Genomic DNA, 14,641 nt, shown 5'->3' with positions numbered 1-14,641 from the left:
ACCTTGAGTTACTATTTAGTCTAAGTTATCAGTTTCCCCATGTGTAAAATAAGGATAATGATATCTACTTGTGGGGTTGATGTGAAATTTATATAAACTGATATATAGGGAAGCACTCAGCACAGTGCCTAAGCCATAGTACAATTACTATATGTTAGATGTTGTCATTTGTGTTCATAAACTTAAATCATTTACTTATGTGTCATTAAATACTGTGTCTTTCACAAAATGATCATCTTATTGGAGGGTACCCAAAGACTTCTTGAAAAGTTCATCTCTTGCTTCCGTTGGAATGAGCAGAAAAAAACTGATTAGAACCATTATCCTAACCTAACCTAACCTTTTATAATCCAGAGATGTATAACCCAAATATTAGATTGAATATATTTGTTTGTATAATTTGGAGCTAACTGTGCTGTGTACAGTCATGAATGCAAGCTTGCAGGAACCCAGGGAATCTAGAATGGCCCTGAAATTCAGCCATCAAATGAACAAAGATCTCAAGCAAAACTGCTGGGAGTCCGGATGAAGCAGCTCTGCCTGGGGGAGCAGAATTTCCTGGGCAGTGCACCTCCCTGGCCCTGGCCTCCTTCCAGGACAGCCCCGTCACTATGAATACACATTCAAAGACTCTAAAACACAGCGCAGTTTCACAACCCACTTACTGTGCATAGACCTTGGGTGGGGAGGCACTGAACTTCCTGGCAGGCTTTTAGACCTCAACAATAAAACACCTTCAAACCTCTATGAGGGCATGGAGAACTCTCGCTGGACTTCCCCTATAGAAGGAAAGCCCTCCGCCCATTTGATGAATCACATTGCAGCAGTCTCCTGACATATGAGGCTGGCACTGGTTCTGAAATGTCTCTACTGCAGTATTAGTAAGGGAATATGAGTTAGATATGGTTCTCATAACTGAAATCTTCAGCTCTTTTTTGAATGTCTCTCCTGTTGAATGATTTTAGAGAGAAAAGAAGATTCCAAATAAATAGTTCAATAAAAAAACACTTCCCTGGATCAGAGGAAGCAGGGAGTGGCATGTTGTTTCAATAAGCACAAGGACGGGAAGGAAGCCAGCTTTTCTTGGGACTGAGGAGTTGCCTGAAATCGCCACCCAAAGCCACTGTTCACTGAATAATTGTCCTAATTGTGAGGTTCAAAATCTCGTTCAGGGAAATAGAATGGAAGAAAAATGGCAACAATTGGCTCCGAAATTTCCTTGAGACAAAAATGCCACCTCTGATGCAGGGCAGCCTGCTTGTAATTCTGCCTGACAAAAGTGTGACATGCGAGGCCCCCAGTGTGTCTATGATGTGCTCTGCTTGTTCAAAGAAAAGCATGTGCCCCAGCATACATGGGTCACACACACACCACCAACGCACTATTGGGCTCCCGTGCTACAAAGCCTTTGGTTCATTCCAGTTTTGCTTGCTTCCTCTCCTCACCAACTTTTTCTCCTTCCCACCATACCCCAATCTCTTTCAAAAGCATTTAATTCCTGTAACACTTTCATGGGAGAAAGGACTTTACTTGGCGACTTTTGGTTTACAGGATCGTTGGTGAACAATCAGTCTGTCTGGCAGGAAGGTACGCCCACAAATATGACAGGGAACTAACAGGCTCTGGGCTCTTGTCCAAGCAGCTTCATTTAAGGCTTCGAGATCATAGAAACCTTTGGCTGGAAAGTTAAAGAAGAAAGAAAAAAAATAAGAAAAAAGAACAAAAAAGAAAGAAAATGAAAAGAAAATGGTAAAATGGATTAGTTTTCATTCTGGGGAACCATATTCTACTTTTTGTGGAAAATATTTTCAGGAAATACCTGTTGACTGAGGCTTTAAACAAATCCTATTACTTTTGCCAAAAAATAAAAAATAAAAAGAAAGAAAGAAAGAAAGAAAGAAAGAAAGAACGAACTTCACACTCGAGCGTTGAGTCAAGTTAACTATATGAACCAGAGGCTTTTCACTCCTTGGATTTTAACAAGGGGAAGACATTATTTTATGTGTTATGATATGCATTCTTTACTAATTATTAACATCTTTGCTTATACATTATTATCTTGCAAATATAACTTTTGGCCTTCTTTCAGTTGACTCTAAATATAAACTTACAAAGGGAAAAGAACATGTATTTGTATTTTCCTCTTCCATAATCCTTCAGTGGAATGTTTTTAGAGGCCAAAACTGACAGTTGAGAGTGAATTTAAGATAAATTATATCCTAAAAATTTATCATCTCTTTAAAGCCATAAACTCAGAGATTCTTAAAGTAATTAAAGTGAAGAATGCAAACAGAATAGTTAATCTGACAAAAAGAAGCACCCTTACAAAAACAATAAAGACAGCCGAAAGATGTATAATCTTCATTGGAAGAGCATAGGAAAAAAGGCATATGGCTTTATTTTAGAGAACAGTGTGGGATTTAGCTTTAATGATGCTTATTTAAATAGAATAACTTTAGTACATTAAATTGACTACGTCTTAGAATCTCCCAAAATACCCTCTTCCCCAAATGTAACCAGGCCCTCAAAATATATATAATATAGTTTTTATCATTTTCATAGCATATACATTTCTTCATTAAAACCCAGTCAATTCTTATATGATTTGTCTAATGGTTCGCACAAGAGCAGCAAACCTTAAATTCCTTAACATGCCTACACTTAATATTATTATTTTTTTTCTCCATGGAAAATTAAACCCTGGCAAACCTAGTATTTCTCCTTTGGATAAAGCAAGTATCACTTTCCACATAGGATATGAAGGTGTAATTTGAGTGCTTTGAAAATCATGGCACTGAAAAAGAATGGCACTGACTTTCTTCTTACTCAGGAGTTTTAATATGGACTAAAAATTTCCGAGTATTCATTGATTCTTACTTGAAAATGATTCATCACTTTTCTAAAAGTGTTTGCATAGGGCATGGACTTTGATTCTGGGGGAAGTGTTATTTGAACTCTATGACTACAGTAAGTCCATAGGGTGGGAGTGGAAATGGGAATTCTCTTGGTCTAGAGAGGAAGGATACATTCAGAAATAAAAATAGCATGAGGCCAAGAGCAAAATTACAGGGAGTGCAGTTACAGAACCTACCTTTTCCATCTGTAGGCAATAACAGTGTAGGGACCCACCAGGGCTTTCAAACCAGTCATTTCTTTCACCTTTTCTAGACTTGTGATAATTATGCTCAAACAGAGAAAGTGATAAAGATCCCAAGTAAAGGAAACATGTTTTTTACACCAAATGAGAATTTCTGGGAAGAGAGTTTCATTGAAGTAATCAATTTCTTTGTGGGAAAATGCTCTAATTTCAATGGATTGATGTTTTCATCTTCAGTTCTTTCCCCACCTGTATGCAGAGTCTTCCTCTTGGCAAGTTCTAGAAGCATCTAGAACTTTATCATTACAACCTAAATTCCATTTTATGGGTTGTTAAAAAAACAACTCTCTTTGGATCACATATCTAATAAGAATGCTTTGGACTAAATTAAACTAAATAACCTCCAAGTTACCTTCAAGCTCTGAACATCTATAGCTACATAAGGAGAATGAGTGAATTGAATGATACACCTCTAAAAAACTAAGAGTGATATTCCTTTGAGGGAAATTAAGTAAAAATTTCCCTCAAAATGACAATGGTAAAAATGAGAGTCAGAGCTTGTCTGGCAAAAATATTCTCTGAATTATTTTATTCTCATATCCTAAATGAGTAAACATAAGGCTCTGTAACCAGACTACACACAGTAGTGCGTGGAGTTCCAGTTTCATTTGGCTTGTGCAGTGCTTAGCAGAGTACCAATTGCAAAATTTTAAAAACCTTGACATTTCATATAGATGACTAGATTTCCAGTTTCTTGTGTATTATTGAAAGGTATGACCACACTAGGCTAAATTTCTTAATGACACCAGTTGAAATTGGGCAGGAGCGGTCTCCTTTAGAGAGAGCTAGTGCTATCTAGCTCACCTTAGTCCCCATCTTTCCTTTTCTCATACATGGACCAGTTTATTCAATTTTGAAACCTGATTCAATTTTGAAACCCTGAAAGCATTTGAGTTTGGTATATCTCTGCTCTATGAACACAAAGACACATTCATATTTGAAAACATGTCTCCAGGTGTCCTCAAAGGTTTTTTAAGTACCATGTTTTTCAAGTATTATGTGTCATGATATATGAAAGCAGCTTTGGGGAAATATGTAAATTCAAGTAGGTTCCTCTCCTTGCACAGTTTTGCCAGGATGTACTGTCTTTATGTGTCAGCATCTGAAGACAACACTTAGGACAGGCATTCCAGAACTATTTTTCCTATTCAGCTGCAGCCATGACAGTAAATGTCGCTGATTTCAGTTTGAACAAGAAAGGAAAGAATATCCCTACTCCTAGAAGTTTAGAGAGAAAAGTCTCTCCTTAAGCACTGAAGTCTTTTCTTCCAAAAACTTACCACTAATGGTCCTGACTTCTGGTTTCTTAGGTTCTGGTCTCCTTAACTCTTTGGGTAACAAGTTGTTTTCATTATGCCATTTTTTCAGACATTGTGGCTCATGGATGGCAATAGATTTCGTTCCATATTCACGACCACAAATATAGCAAACAATTGTTGGTGGACGCCTAATCATGGCTGGCTGCGAATAATAGAAAATATCTGTTAGATAAAGTTCAGGTTTAGAAATTAAAATTTGAAATTATAATATATTCAAATTAGCAAGAAAATCAATATGTTCTTTAAAAAAATTCCAACTAGTCTGGTGAATTTCACCTTTTTTGGAAATTAAGAGAACAAATTAGGTTATCTGAGTGATTGAGGCGGAGGTAAAAATGTGGGTTTGGGAGGATAGGAAATCAAGACGAGTTAACCAGAATTCTACATATTGATACTTTATAAAAATGTATTTTCAATTGTCTTCTGACTATTCTCTATGCTGTGAGCATACGATGACAAATCAGGTATAAATCATCTCAAAAACATCAGGCTCTAGTACCCCAACGTCTGAGAAATAAAGTGATAACTGTTATTAGAGTTTATAACAGACAGTGTTGTGCCTGCCCACATTCCCTCATGTAAACAACTTTCTTCTGCAAGCACCTGGGATTCTTTGCCATTTTTGACCTGGAATAGGCTCCACCCATAGGCAGCATAGCTAATCAATTTCAGATGGAAATTGGTGGGTAAATACCCAGCTGCCTCCCCAAGGCTGAATCCATACAGTCTTTCAGAAGTCCCCCCTGGGACTGCACCACAGTTGTCCATTAGATCACTATATAGGCTTCCTTCTCGTCCCTGTCTCTCTTCCCACTATTTTAGTGGGGTTTCCTGGGGTCACCTCCCAAATAAAATACTTGTACTCAAATTTTTGTCTTAGCATTTGTTTCTGTGAGAACCAAATCTAAGGAAGAGTTAGAATAAAATGCAATAGGGAGCTTCAGCTTCTGTCTAGGATACAGAAAGCTACAAGAAATATTACTTCCACTTAAAAAGTGAGAACAAATTAGATAACCTACAGAATCATTCATTTTGAGCCCATTGGAGACTCAAAGTTGCAAGATAAATTAATGAACTAAAGGGACTGCCTAAGTTCGAGGTTGGATCAGCAGAACCAAGAGAAAACCTCCCACACTCCCAACTTTACATGATTATGGACAGCAGTTGTCTGCCACACAACAGGGCAGGATAGCTCAGTGAGAACCCTACTGAGGAGCAGGCATGCAGGGACTGTCTACATAAAATCTCCAACCACCGGGTCTGACACCCAGTAATAGGGGGTGACAGTCTAACACAGGAGAGAGGCAGGAGCATTGAAAGAAACCATCACCAAGTCAAGAACACAGGCCTGCCTAAATCTGAGGGTAGAGCTGGAGAATTAGCCCCTGCACTGGGTACCAGAGAGGAATAGTCTTCTGCTTAAGGAAGGGTGGGAGCACTAAGAGGGGCTCCCTCTCTGTTGCAGGCATGTAGGGTCCACAGGAGCCTAAGGGTGCAGCAGGAGAACTGGGAGGGGCCCTTTGGCTCCAGGCCTTACACTGAGTACAAGGCAGGGACACTTTACCACTGGGGGAATTTATGGCTGTAGTCCATGCATGTCACTAAAGCAATGACAAGATCCAAACCTTCTAAATTACAGGCTACATTGACACAACCACTTATACTCACTGCCTGACAGAAGAGGAGGCTACCCATTTCTGGGCAGAAGTATAATTTACCTCAGAATCTACTGTTCTCTTGCACATAATGTCCAGCATTGGATCAAAATTATAAAGCGCACACACACGCACACATGCACACAGAAAACAGGACCCATCATTGTCAGATCTTAAATGTAAACAGACCAAGGTATGGCCTAGATATTGGGATTATCAGGGTTTTTAAATAATTATTTTAAAATAATTATTTTAATTAACATTTCAAAGTAATTGTAATAAATACGTTAAAAGATCTAGAGAAAAAGGTAGACAGCATGTGTAAAGGTATGGGAACTTAAAGCAGAGAGATGAAAAGCAGGTAAAAATTATTTAAGAAAACCCCAATGTTAGGAAACTGTTTAGCAGGGGAATAACCTATAGCTGTATTTCAAGCAAGTCTGGTTGTAACTTATCTAAAAGGGCTAGCAGGGCAGCATATATCTGAGAGCTTGACCATTCATGGCTCTGAGGGTGAGGAAATCATGGGTCCAAGAAAATGTCAATGTTTTATTATAGGTAACAAGGAACAAGGTGATTGCCACTTACCAGGGCAGGAGGGGAGAGGAATCAGGAACGGCAGGTTAGGGAAGGAGACAAAAACAGAATCTGTCCTTGACCTGTTGCATTTGACATCTTAGCAGAGTGAACTGTGAATAAATCCTGTCAAAACAGGAAGTAGAAGCCTGCAATTCAGGATTAATGGGCTTCAGAGCTATTCGTACAGAAAAGACATTTAGAACTATGAATAATTCTAGGAAAGTAGTATAGAGAGAATGTGTGGAGAAAAATTCTTGGGAGACTATCTACAATAAGGAGATTGGGCAAGGGAAATTGGGGCCTGAAGAGATAAAGGTTCAAGTTTGCATTTAAAGAAACAGAGCATGGAGACAAAAGACTCCATTCAACATTCTGGAAACAGTCTGCTTTCCAGAAAGATGGTGTCATCTACTCAGTCAAATGCTACAAAGGAAAGAGTAGTTAAGAAAGGTACTTAGATCTGGTTATCAATATAGTATAAATTAATGACTTTTGAGAGTTCAGTTCCAAGGGAAGGGGGTAATAAGGATAAAAACTAAATTGTTAGGAGTTAAAGATTAGGGAGAGGACAAGAGGCATGTACTGCTAAACAGTTTGCGAAAAAGAAAATTTGAGATATGAGTAGAGTTGAAGAACGACTTGTTTTGTTGTTGTTTTTAGGATAGGAGTGTCTTTCGCAGAGAGAGACTGCAGGCCCAAAAGAAAAGAAATAATCAATAGAAAAGGGTCTCAGGAAGCAGGAGGAGGTGGAATCAATTGAGAATGTTAGCCCTGAAGAAGGGGAAGGAAGAAGAAATACACGAAGTTAGAGAAGTGTTGTTGCAGAGAAGAAAGGCACTGCTTAGTGGAGCTCACATAAGATGAATTCAGTCTTCTGAGGATGAGGCAAAGCGATCTGCAGAGAATGAAGAGACTCAAATTCTGGGAAACCGAATACCTAAGAATTCTGGGATGAGGCACTGCAGGGGACATAAGTTCAATTAGGGAAGAACACTCGCCCAGTGATGGAAAAGATCCAGTTAAGTTGAGCTGCAAGAAATCTCAGTAGAATTAAATGACCTCTTTCAATATGTTCTTAAGTAGCACTGGGTGGTATGAAAGCGGAAACTAAGTTGGTGGTGGAGTCTCCTTTGGGGAAATAAGCCATAGTAAATATGTGCATGTTTTAGAATCAGCCTGTTATTAGCTAAGACTATTGGGGGTTACACCTGCTGTGGAGAGAGCACAGAGCAAGATCAAAATCAGAAGGAAATACACTTACAAATTCTGTATATATCAGCAGAATCTAGATGAGTAAATCCACAGATAATACAGATCAAACAAAAATGGAAAATGAAGTTACTCTTTAGATGATCCAAGTTTTTAAAACAGCACATTATTTAAGGTAGAATATTTTATTTTTTATTTTTATTTTTTTATTATTAATTTCAGTTGTACAGAACAATAGTTATCCTTTTCACCCCTCACAAACCCCCCCTCCCCCCATCCACTGCCCTCCCACCCCCGATATCATACTTATCTATAAGGTAGAATATTTTAATTCTATTATTCTGCACTGAATTATGCCAATAGACTGCATTAATCAAAATAATTAAATAGTTGTTTATCCTCCCTTGTTATTAGCCATATAGCATCTAACACATATAAAGTGACTTAAAAAATATTTGGGGAATCCAAGACTATAGAGAAAAGCAGAAGCAATAATTTTCAAAATATCCAATAGTTCCTTACTATTTTTTTTACATATTTATTGACTTGAAAGATTAATTAAATGCAGGTTTTTTAGTTTAAAAATGAGAAGTTATTCTTTTTACTTTGAGAATAATGAATTTATTAAAATTCCATATGGAAAGTATGAGCCAAATCCAGTATTTAACCAAGCATACAAGCAAAATAAATGGCATGGGTCATAAATGAAGGCATTCACATCACATTGTCAGAAGGTTTCTTTTGGAAGGAAAAATTTGAAGAAAACAGGCACACACAGAGGCCAGAAGACATGCACAAAACAACTTAAAGGGATATGGGAGAAAATTAATACCATAAAAAGGCTAAGATGTTCTGTATTATATTTTCCAAAGCTTGCCGCATGCTGTAGATTAGTGGTTGAACTACAGTTGAACCTACAACATACTCCATATTCTTAGGTTCTGAACATCTTACTCCTAAGCCATGCTCTAGGGAAGTGCAAGCAACCCAGAAACAACTGAAGAATAAAATGCATCCGCATGGGTCTGAACGGAGAATCTTTTGTATTTTTCATTGATTTCATGATTGTTATTCTGAAACTTCCAAGAAAAGTGGAACAATCTCCAACTTGTGGTTATTGCCGCTACCCCACCTGCCAAGGTTTTACCCTTCAGCCTCTTTTTCCAGTGTTTTTAGATGGAAGTGAATGTGTGGGGGGATGGAGAGGCAGACTAGGAAGAGGAAGCTGCAGCCCTGGCAGAAACGGCAGTAGGCCCTTCTTGGTTTCTGTGCTAATGTGACATGGCATAACAGAGCGAGGCAGGATCAGGGGAAGGTTTGCCCCACGGCCTGCCCACACGGGGCCTTGCCAGGGCTTGCCAACTGCAGGAAGGTATAACAAAGGAAGGTAAAGGGGAAGTCGTTATGTCTGAAATTTCTGCAGAGCAAAAGATTCAATCAACACTTTCCTGTCAACATTTCAAATGTTTTGGGGTCAAGCCATGACTCTTTTAACATTAGGGTAAAGCACTTTGTAAAAAGATAATCTTTGAATCTATTGGGTTGTCGGAAAAGTCATGACGTACTGTGTCTATCTTTTTCGTTGCAAAAATGTGTCATGACTTTTCCGACAACCCAATACATAAGTGCTATTTCAGGTGTGAACTGTTTTGTGGGGGACAGCCACATGCCCCTACACACAAAAGTTTATCATCGCAATTTTGCTTTTATTCTTTCAGTTTCCTGGGAAAGTCTATTTAGGCTGGATATAGACAGAGGCACTTGAACATTTCAAGGAAAGCTTTCATGTGTGTACTTCTTTTAACTTGAATCTGCTAACTTTCATATGTTTTCAATCATTTTGCTGGCCACTATCAGAATTATCATTTTATTTTCCATGCAGCATTTTTCCCCCCTCCTTTTTGTTAATGTCTTTTCTTTGTCAGGAGCACTTCATGTTCAATCTTTTAGGCCAGGACTGCATAATGCAAATGAAAGTGAACATTTAACAATGTTTCCCTTAATCATGCTGGATGACTTGTCATCCATCCATTCATTTTTACAATTTACAATAAATAGCTATAATACCACAATTAAAGCAAGGGAGGAACGAATAAGGACCAAGAAAAGAGGGTGGATTGGTTGACAACCTTAAGAGAGGTATTCATAGAAGAAGAGTGGATATAGTTCCAGAAAACCTATGAGTAGGTTAAGATGCCTATTTCAAATAGATTCAAATAGTTCTCGATGACCTCCCTGGCCCTGACAGCTCAGGCTGAACGGAAACCACAGTGAACCACACAGCTCAATAGTTAATAGACCTTATAGAAGGAAGTGTAACAATTGGTCAGAAGGACAAAATATCTCTAACATTAAATACTGTTGCATGAAGCTTAACAAAAAAGATATTGAAACTAAAATGGAAGTCACTACCAGCAGTTTTGTAAAAGATCAGAAACACTCTCCATTTGGTCATTTCTTCCATTAATCCCACAATAAATACTAAGTAATAACAGTGTGAAATTATAGTTGTCTAATATTATTTACAGGAGAGTTAGGAGAATGTGATCCAAGGATGTAGTTTTTTGAAGATTTGATGTGAAATACAAATTAGTAAGTGATACTTATGGGGCCATAGGCCCCTTAGAAAATCTAATGACTGCTATGATCATCTCCCCAGGAAAAATACACATGTATACAGAATTATGGATATAATTTTGAATGATTGGTGTACTCCCTGAAACTCATCCATTAACCCTAGGAAGTGAGCTGTTGGGCCTTTAGTCAGAGCCAAACTTTTTTTTTCAAATAGGTGCTCCTTTGTTTAAGGAGCCATTTGGCACCATTTAAATGCCTCAAAAATACTGAGTTGAAGCATGCAGGAACTTATGAAAAATATACCACTTGTGGCTTTAGGGTAAACTTAAGTCCTGCTTTGCCTAAAACAATCCCTATTATGCCCATTGTCTTTTGCTCTCTAAATTGTCCTTGTTTAATCAATAAATTATATAGTCACTCTACTCCCAATCTTTTTTGAAAAACATCATTTTATAAAATATAAGCAATCAAGGGGCCGGCCGAGTGGCTCAGTTGGTTAAGAGCTCACTCAAGAGTTTGAGCTCTGAGCAACAGTGGTTTGATGCCCGACCTGAGCTGAGCTGCCGCTGAGCTGCCAACAGGTAGCAGGATGGCTCAGCTAAAAAAAAAAAAAAAAAAAAAATATATATATATATATATATATATATATATATATATATATAAACAATCAAGAGATGAAACAATAACAACAAAAGCTTAAAATATTAAAGCTGTGACTATAAAACTGGCAATATATTCATTTAAATACAGAACTAAGGCAACATGACTATAGAAATTACAGTGAGAGAAGAGAATATAAATGGAATACACCTTGAAAAATAAAAATCCTTATAAAAATTGGCAAGGGAAGGAGAGGTACGAAGATATCAATGATGCCAAGTTTTTTACCTTTCATGACAAATGGTCAGTTAAAGCAGTGTCAAATTAAAACACTCTTTGGAGTTAAAATTTTTTCAAATCCTGTAATAATTTATTTTTGTTTTTTAACTTTAGTGGGTTCTTTAAAAACAAATATACTTTCAATGAAGAAATATTTTTCTGAAGTTCAGTAATATCATCAATTTCACTTTGGTTTCTTTTTGCCAAATTCAAGTGAAATTAAATATAACATCTCTTAATAATAACTTGGCTATGATGACCTCACTTCTATGAAAAAAACCTGCATTTCAATCAATTTACGTATGTTTGTATACATAGAGATATGTCTGGAATGATAGTCACTAAGATCAAACTAATTTGGGGGTAATTTTATGCTAATTTTGTACTTTCCTAGTGGTTTGAAGTTTTATAATGAAATTGTGACATTTTTATAAGAAAAACAAAATAATTTTTAAAAAATCAACTCCAGAGTCAAAACTTAAGCAGGAATTAGGTAATAAAAATCAGTCCTAAAAGGAAAAATCAAGTTGAGCCCAAATAACTTTCTGAAAATTCCTTAAATAATTGATAAAAGATGATATTTGTCTTTGCATAAAATACAGTTCAATATTGGAATTAATTAGTAATTGAAATTAGAATTAATAATAGGAATGAACACAGCTTTACATAGCATAAAAGTACAATGCAAAATAAAAATATTTATAGTATCTTAAATTACATTATTCCCAGAATACTATTTTATTTTGTCAACCCTGCATAGTTGAATATACATCAGTTAAATGTTTGTATGATGCAACTTAATTGAAGTCCTATTACTTTACTCCATTACTTTAAAAAGCAGTAACAAAGGCCTGGAAAAATAATCTGAGGACAGGATTTAGCATGAATCCGTTTCTACCATAAGATAATCTAAATATGGCTCTTCTAGATATTTTAATTTTGTTCAGGCTTGTTTTCCTGGCTTGGTTGCATTCGTCAAAAAATGAATTTACAAATAACTAAATGAGACCATATGGTATTAGACATCTTGTTTTGAAGGTAGCAGCCAAAAAGATAATTTGGGGCATGGCTGGACTGAACTGTCCCTTGGGTCCTGAGTTGCCCATTGTGGCCAGACTGACAAACCACCACAAATTTTCAGGTTCCCACCTGCCCCCCTTCCCTCTGCACTTCACTATGTTTTGTGCAAACTTGGACTGTCTGATGTGATACCAGGAATTTCTGTGGTTCTCCATGGCTACAGAATAAAGGCCAAATACTTTATACTGACTTCATTCATGCCCAGTCTTAGCCCCATGAATCAGGCCCGCGAGCCACACCAAACTCGGCACCATTCCCCAAGCTAGAGGCCACAGTCTTCCACTTTGGTGCCTTCATGATTTTATTCCTTCGGTTCTTCCAGCAACAAGCATTTAAATTAAATATAGTACCTTCATCATGCTGGATGTTATGGGAAACACCAATCCTTAGCTTTTCTTGGGAAAAAAGACAAGCATATACACTACTAATTAAATTAGAAGGCAAAATTTCTAAGCGCCGTGGTAGGGAGGCAGAGTGCCATAGGAGTCTGAAGTAGGAAGAAAGGGTAGAGTTTGGACCAGAAGCCAGTGAAGTGGGCGATATTTGAAGTGGGTTTGTTGAATGGGGAGAACTGTAATGATGAGGGGACAACTCCCTCAAGCAAACAACATGATCTATTCAACAACTGTTTAATAGAACTGTAGCATGTTAAAATGAAAACTATAAAGACCACAGTGAAAAGGCTGATTAGAGGAAGTGTGAAAGCAAGGATCAGTCTGTTCAATATAGGACTGAACCATGAGTGGTCCGACTTTGAAAACACAGTCAATGTTGACACCTTTTCTGTGCGTCCTTTCACCTTCCCACCTGGGTTCTGACCCCAGACTCCATCCTCCTGTCACTAGAAGCTAGGTGTGCTTCAGGAGCAGGGTAGGGGTTTGACAGACAGTACTAGAAGCGAGTACTTTCTATGCCAAGAGAGTTGCATCAACCACATCAAGGCATTGTGTTGTAGGAGTCAGGCAAAGAAAAAAAGTAATGAAAAGTGTCTTGATCTTGTTGAGAGCCAAGTGTAAAGATGAAGACGTAGTATCTTTGAGACAGAATCAGATTAAGAAATGAACCAGGGGGCAAGTTATAATTTTCACATACTCAAACATTTTGGGCCTCCATATTGAAGAAATACAAACTGGTTCTGCCTGCCCTGAAATAGACTGAAGAACTCTCAAGAGATAATAACAACACTAATGCAACTGGAAACATCTGTGACTAGATAAACAAAGTGTAATACCACCATTACATAATAGTGGACTATTATTCAGCAGTAATAAAAAAGAACTGCTGATACAGTACCAACATAGATGGAACTCTGAATCATTATGCTGAAAGAAGCCAGACCCAAAGAGTACATTACTGCATGACTCTATTTAAACAAAATCCAAACTAAGCTGTCATGATTTAAACAAAATAAAATCAGGGGTTGCCTGGAAGCTGGAGGTGGGAGGAGGAATAAAGGAATGAGGAAGCTTTGTGGGGAGATGAAAATGTTCTGTATCTTTATTATGGTGATAATATAACAGGTGTATGAAACTGTCAAAACTGATTAAATTGCATGTATTTAATGTAGGTAGTTTATTGTTTGTATACCATTCCTCAATAAAGCAGATTAAAAATCACTCATGCAGACCTAGTTTAGTGGAGTGCTTTTGCACTGCCATGCTCATACAGTGTAGTCAAAGTCAAAAGCACACATTGTTAGATGAAATTCCAAAATCAATGTATTTTAGAGTGACTTTTTCCAGGAACTAGAGAATATTTTTAAGTGATCTAGATTCTAAACCCTTTAATTGATCTCTGAAGAAATCCTCCAGTTGATAAAAGGGAAAAAAAAATACCCTAGAAGCAAACTGAAAAAAGAAAAAGAACTAAAGAAAATTAGAAAACGTTTTGTTGAGGTCCCCCATCCTCACCCCGGTGGATGTTTAATTTTTTGCTAGAGAAAGTGCAGTAGGCAGCTAATGCCAATCCCATACAATTTCATCCTGAAAAGTCCAAACGTAGAGTGTCAGGGCCTGAGACTGCAGCAGAGATGGGTAGCTTAAAAGCAGGGCTATTCCTCTGTGCCCACATGCATGGCACCTGGTCTGCTGGAACAATAACTGATACCAGTTTCTCACCTTTCAGTAAGAGGGACTCCCTGGTCCTTGAGAGAGAGGGAGAGAGAAAGAGAGAGAGAGAGAGAGAGA

General features: G+C 37.6%; 1 protein-coding gene across 5 annotated transcripts in view; it reads right to left on the bottom strand.

The window, feature by feature from the left end:
* Positions 1-1,153: 1,153 nt before the first annotated feature.
* ZNF475 (zinc finger protein 475) overlaps positions 1,154-14,641 on the bottom strand; it is a 51,738-nt gene continuing 38,250 nt past the window's right edge. For all 5 annotated transcript variants that reach the window (XM_019635283.1, XM_019635282.1, XM_019635284.1 and 2 more), the window contains 2 exons: positions 4,438-4,618; positions 1,154-1,678 (listed from right to left, as the gene is read on the bottom strand). In XM_019635283.1, coding sequence (XP_019490828.1) covers positions 1,527-1,678; positions 4,438-4,618 — 333 coding nt within the window. In that variant the 3' untranslated portion in view covers positions 1,154-1,526. The remainder of the gene's footprint in view (positions 1,679-4,437; positions 4,619-14,641) is intronic.

The sequence above is a fragment of the Hipposideros armiger genome, unplaced genomic scaffold (assembly GCF_001890085.2).
Source record: "Hipposideros armiger isolate ML-2016 unplaced genomic scaffold, ASM189008v1 scaffold_21, whole genome shotgun sequence".
NCBI classification, from domain to species: Eukaryota; Metazoa; Chordata; class Mammalia; order Chiroptera; family Hipposideridae; genus Hipposideros; species Hipposideros armiger.
Note: the sequence above shows the minus strand (reverse complement) of the source record. Positions and strands in the feature narration are given on the sequence as shown.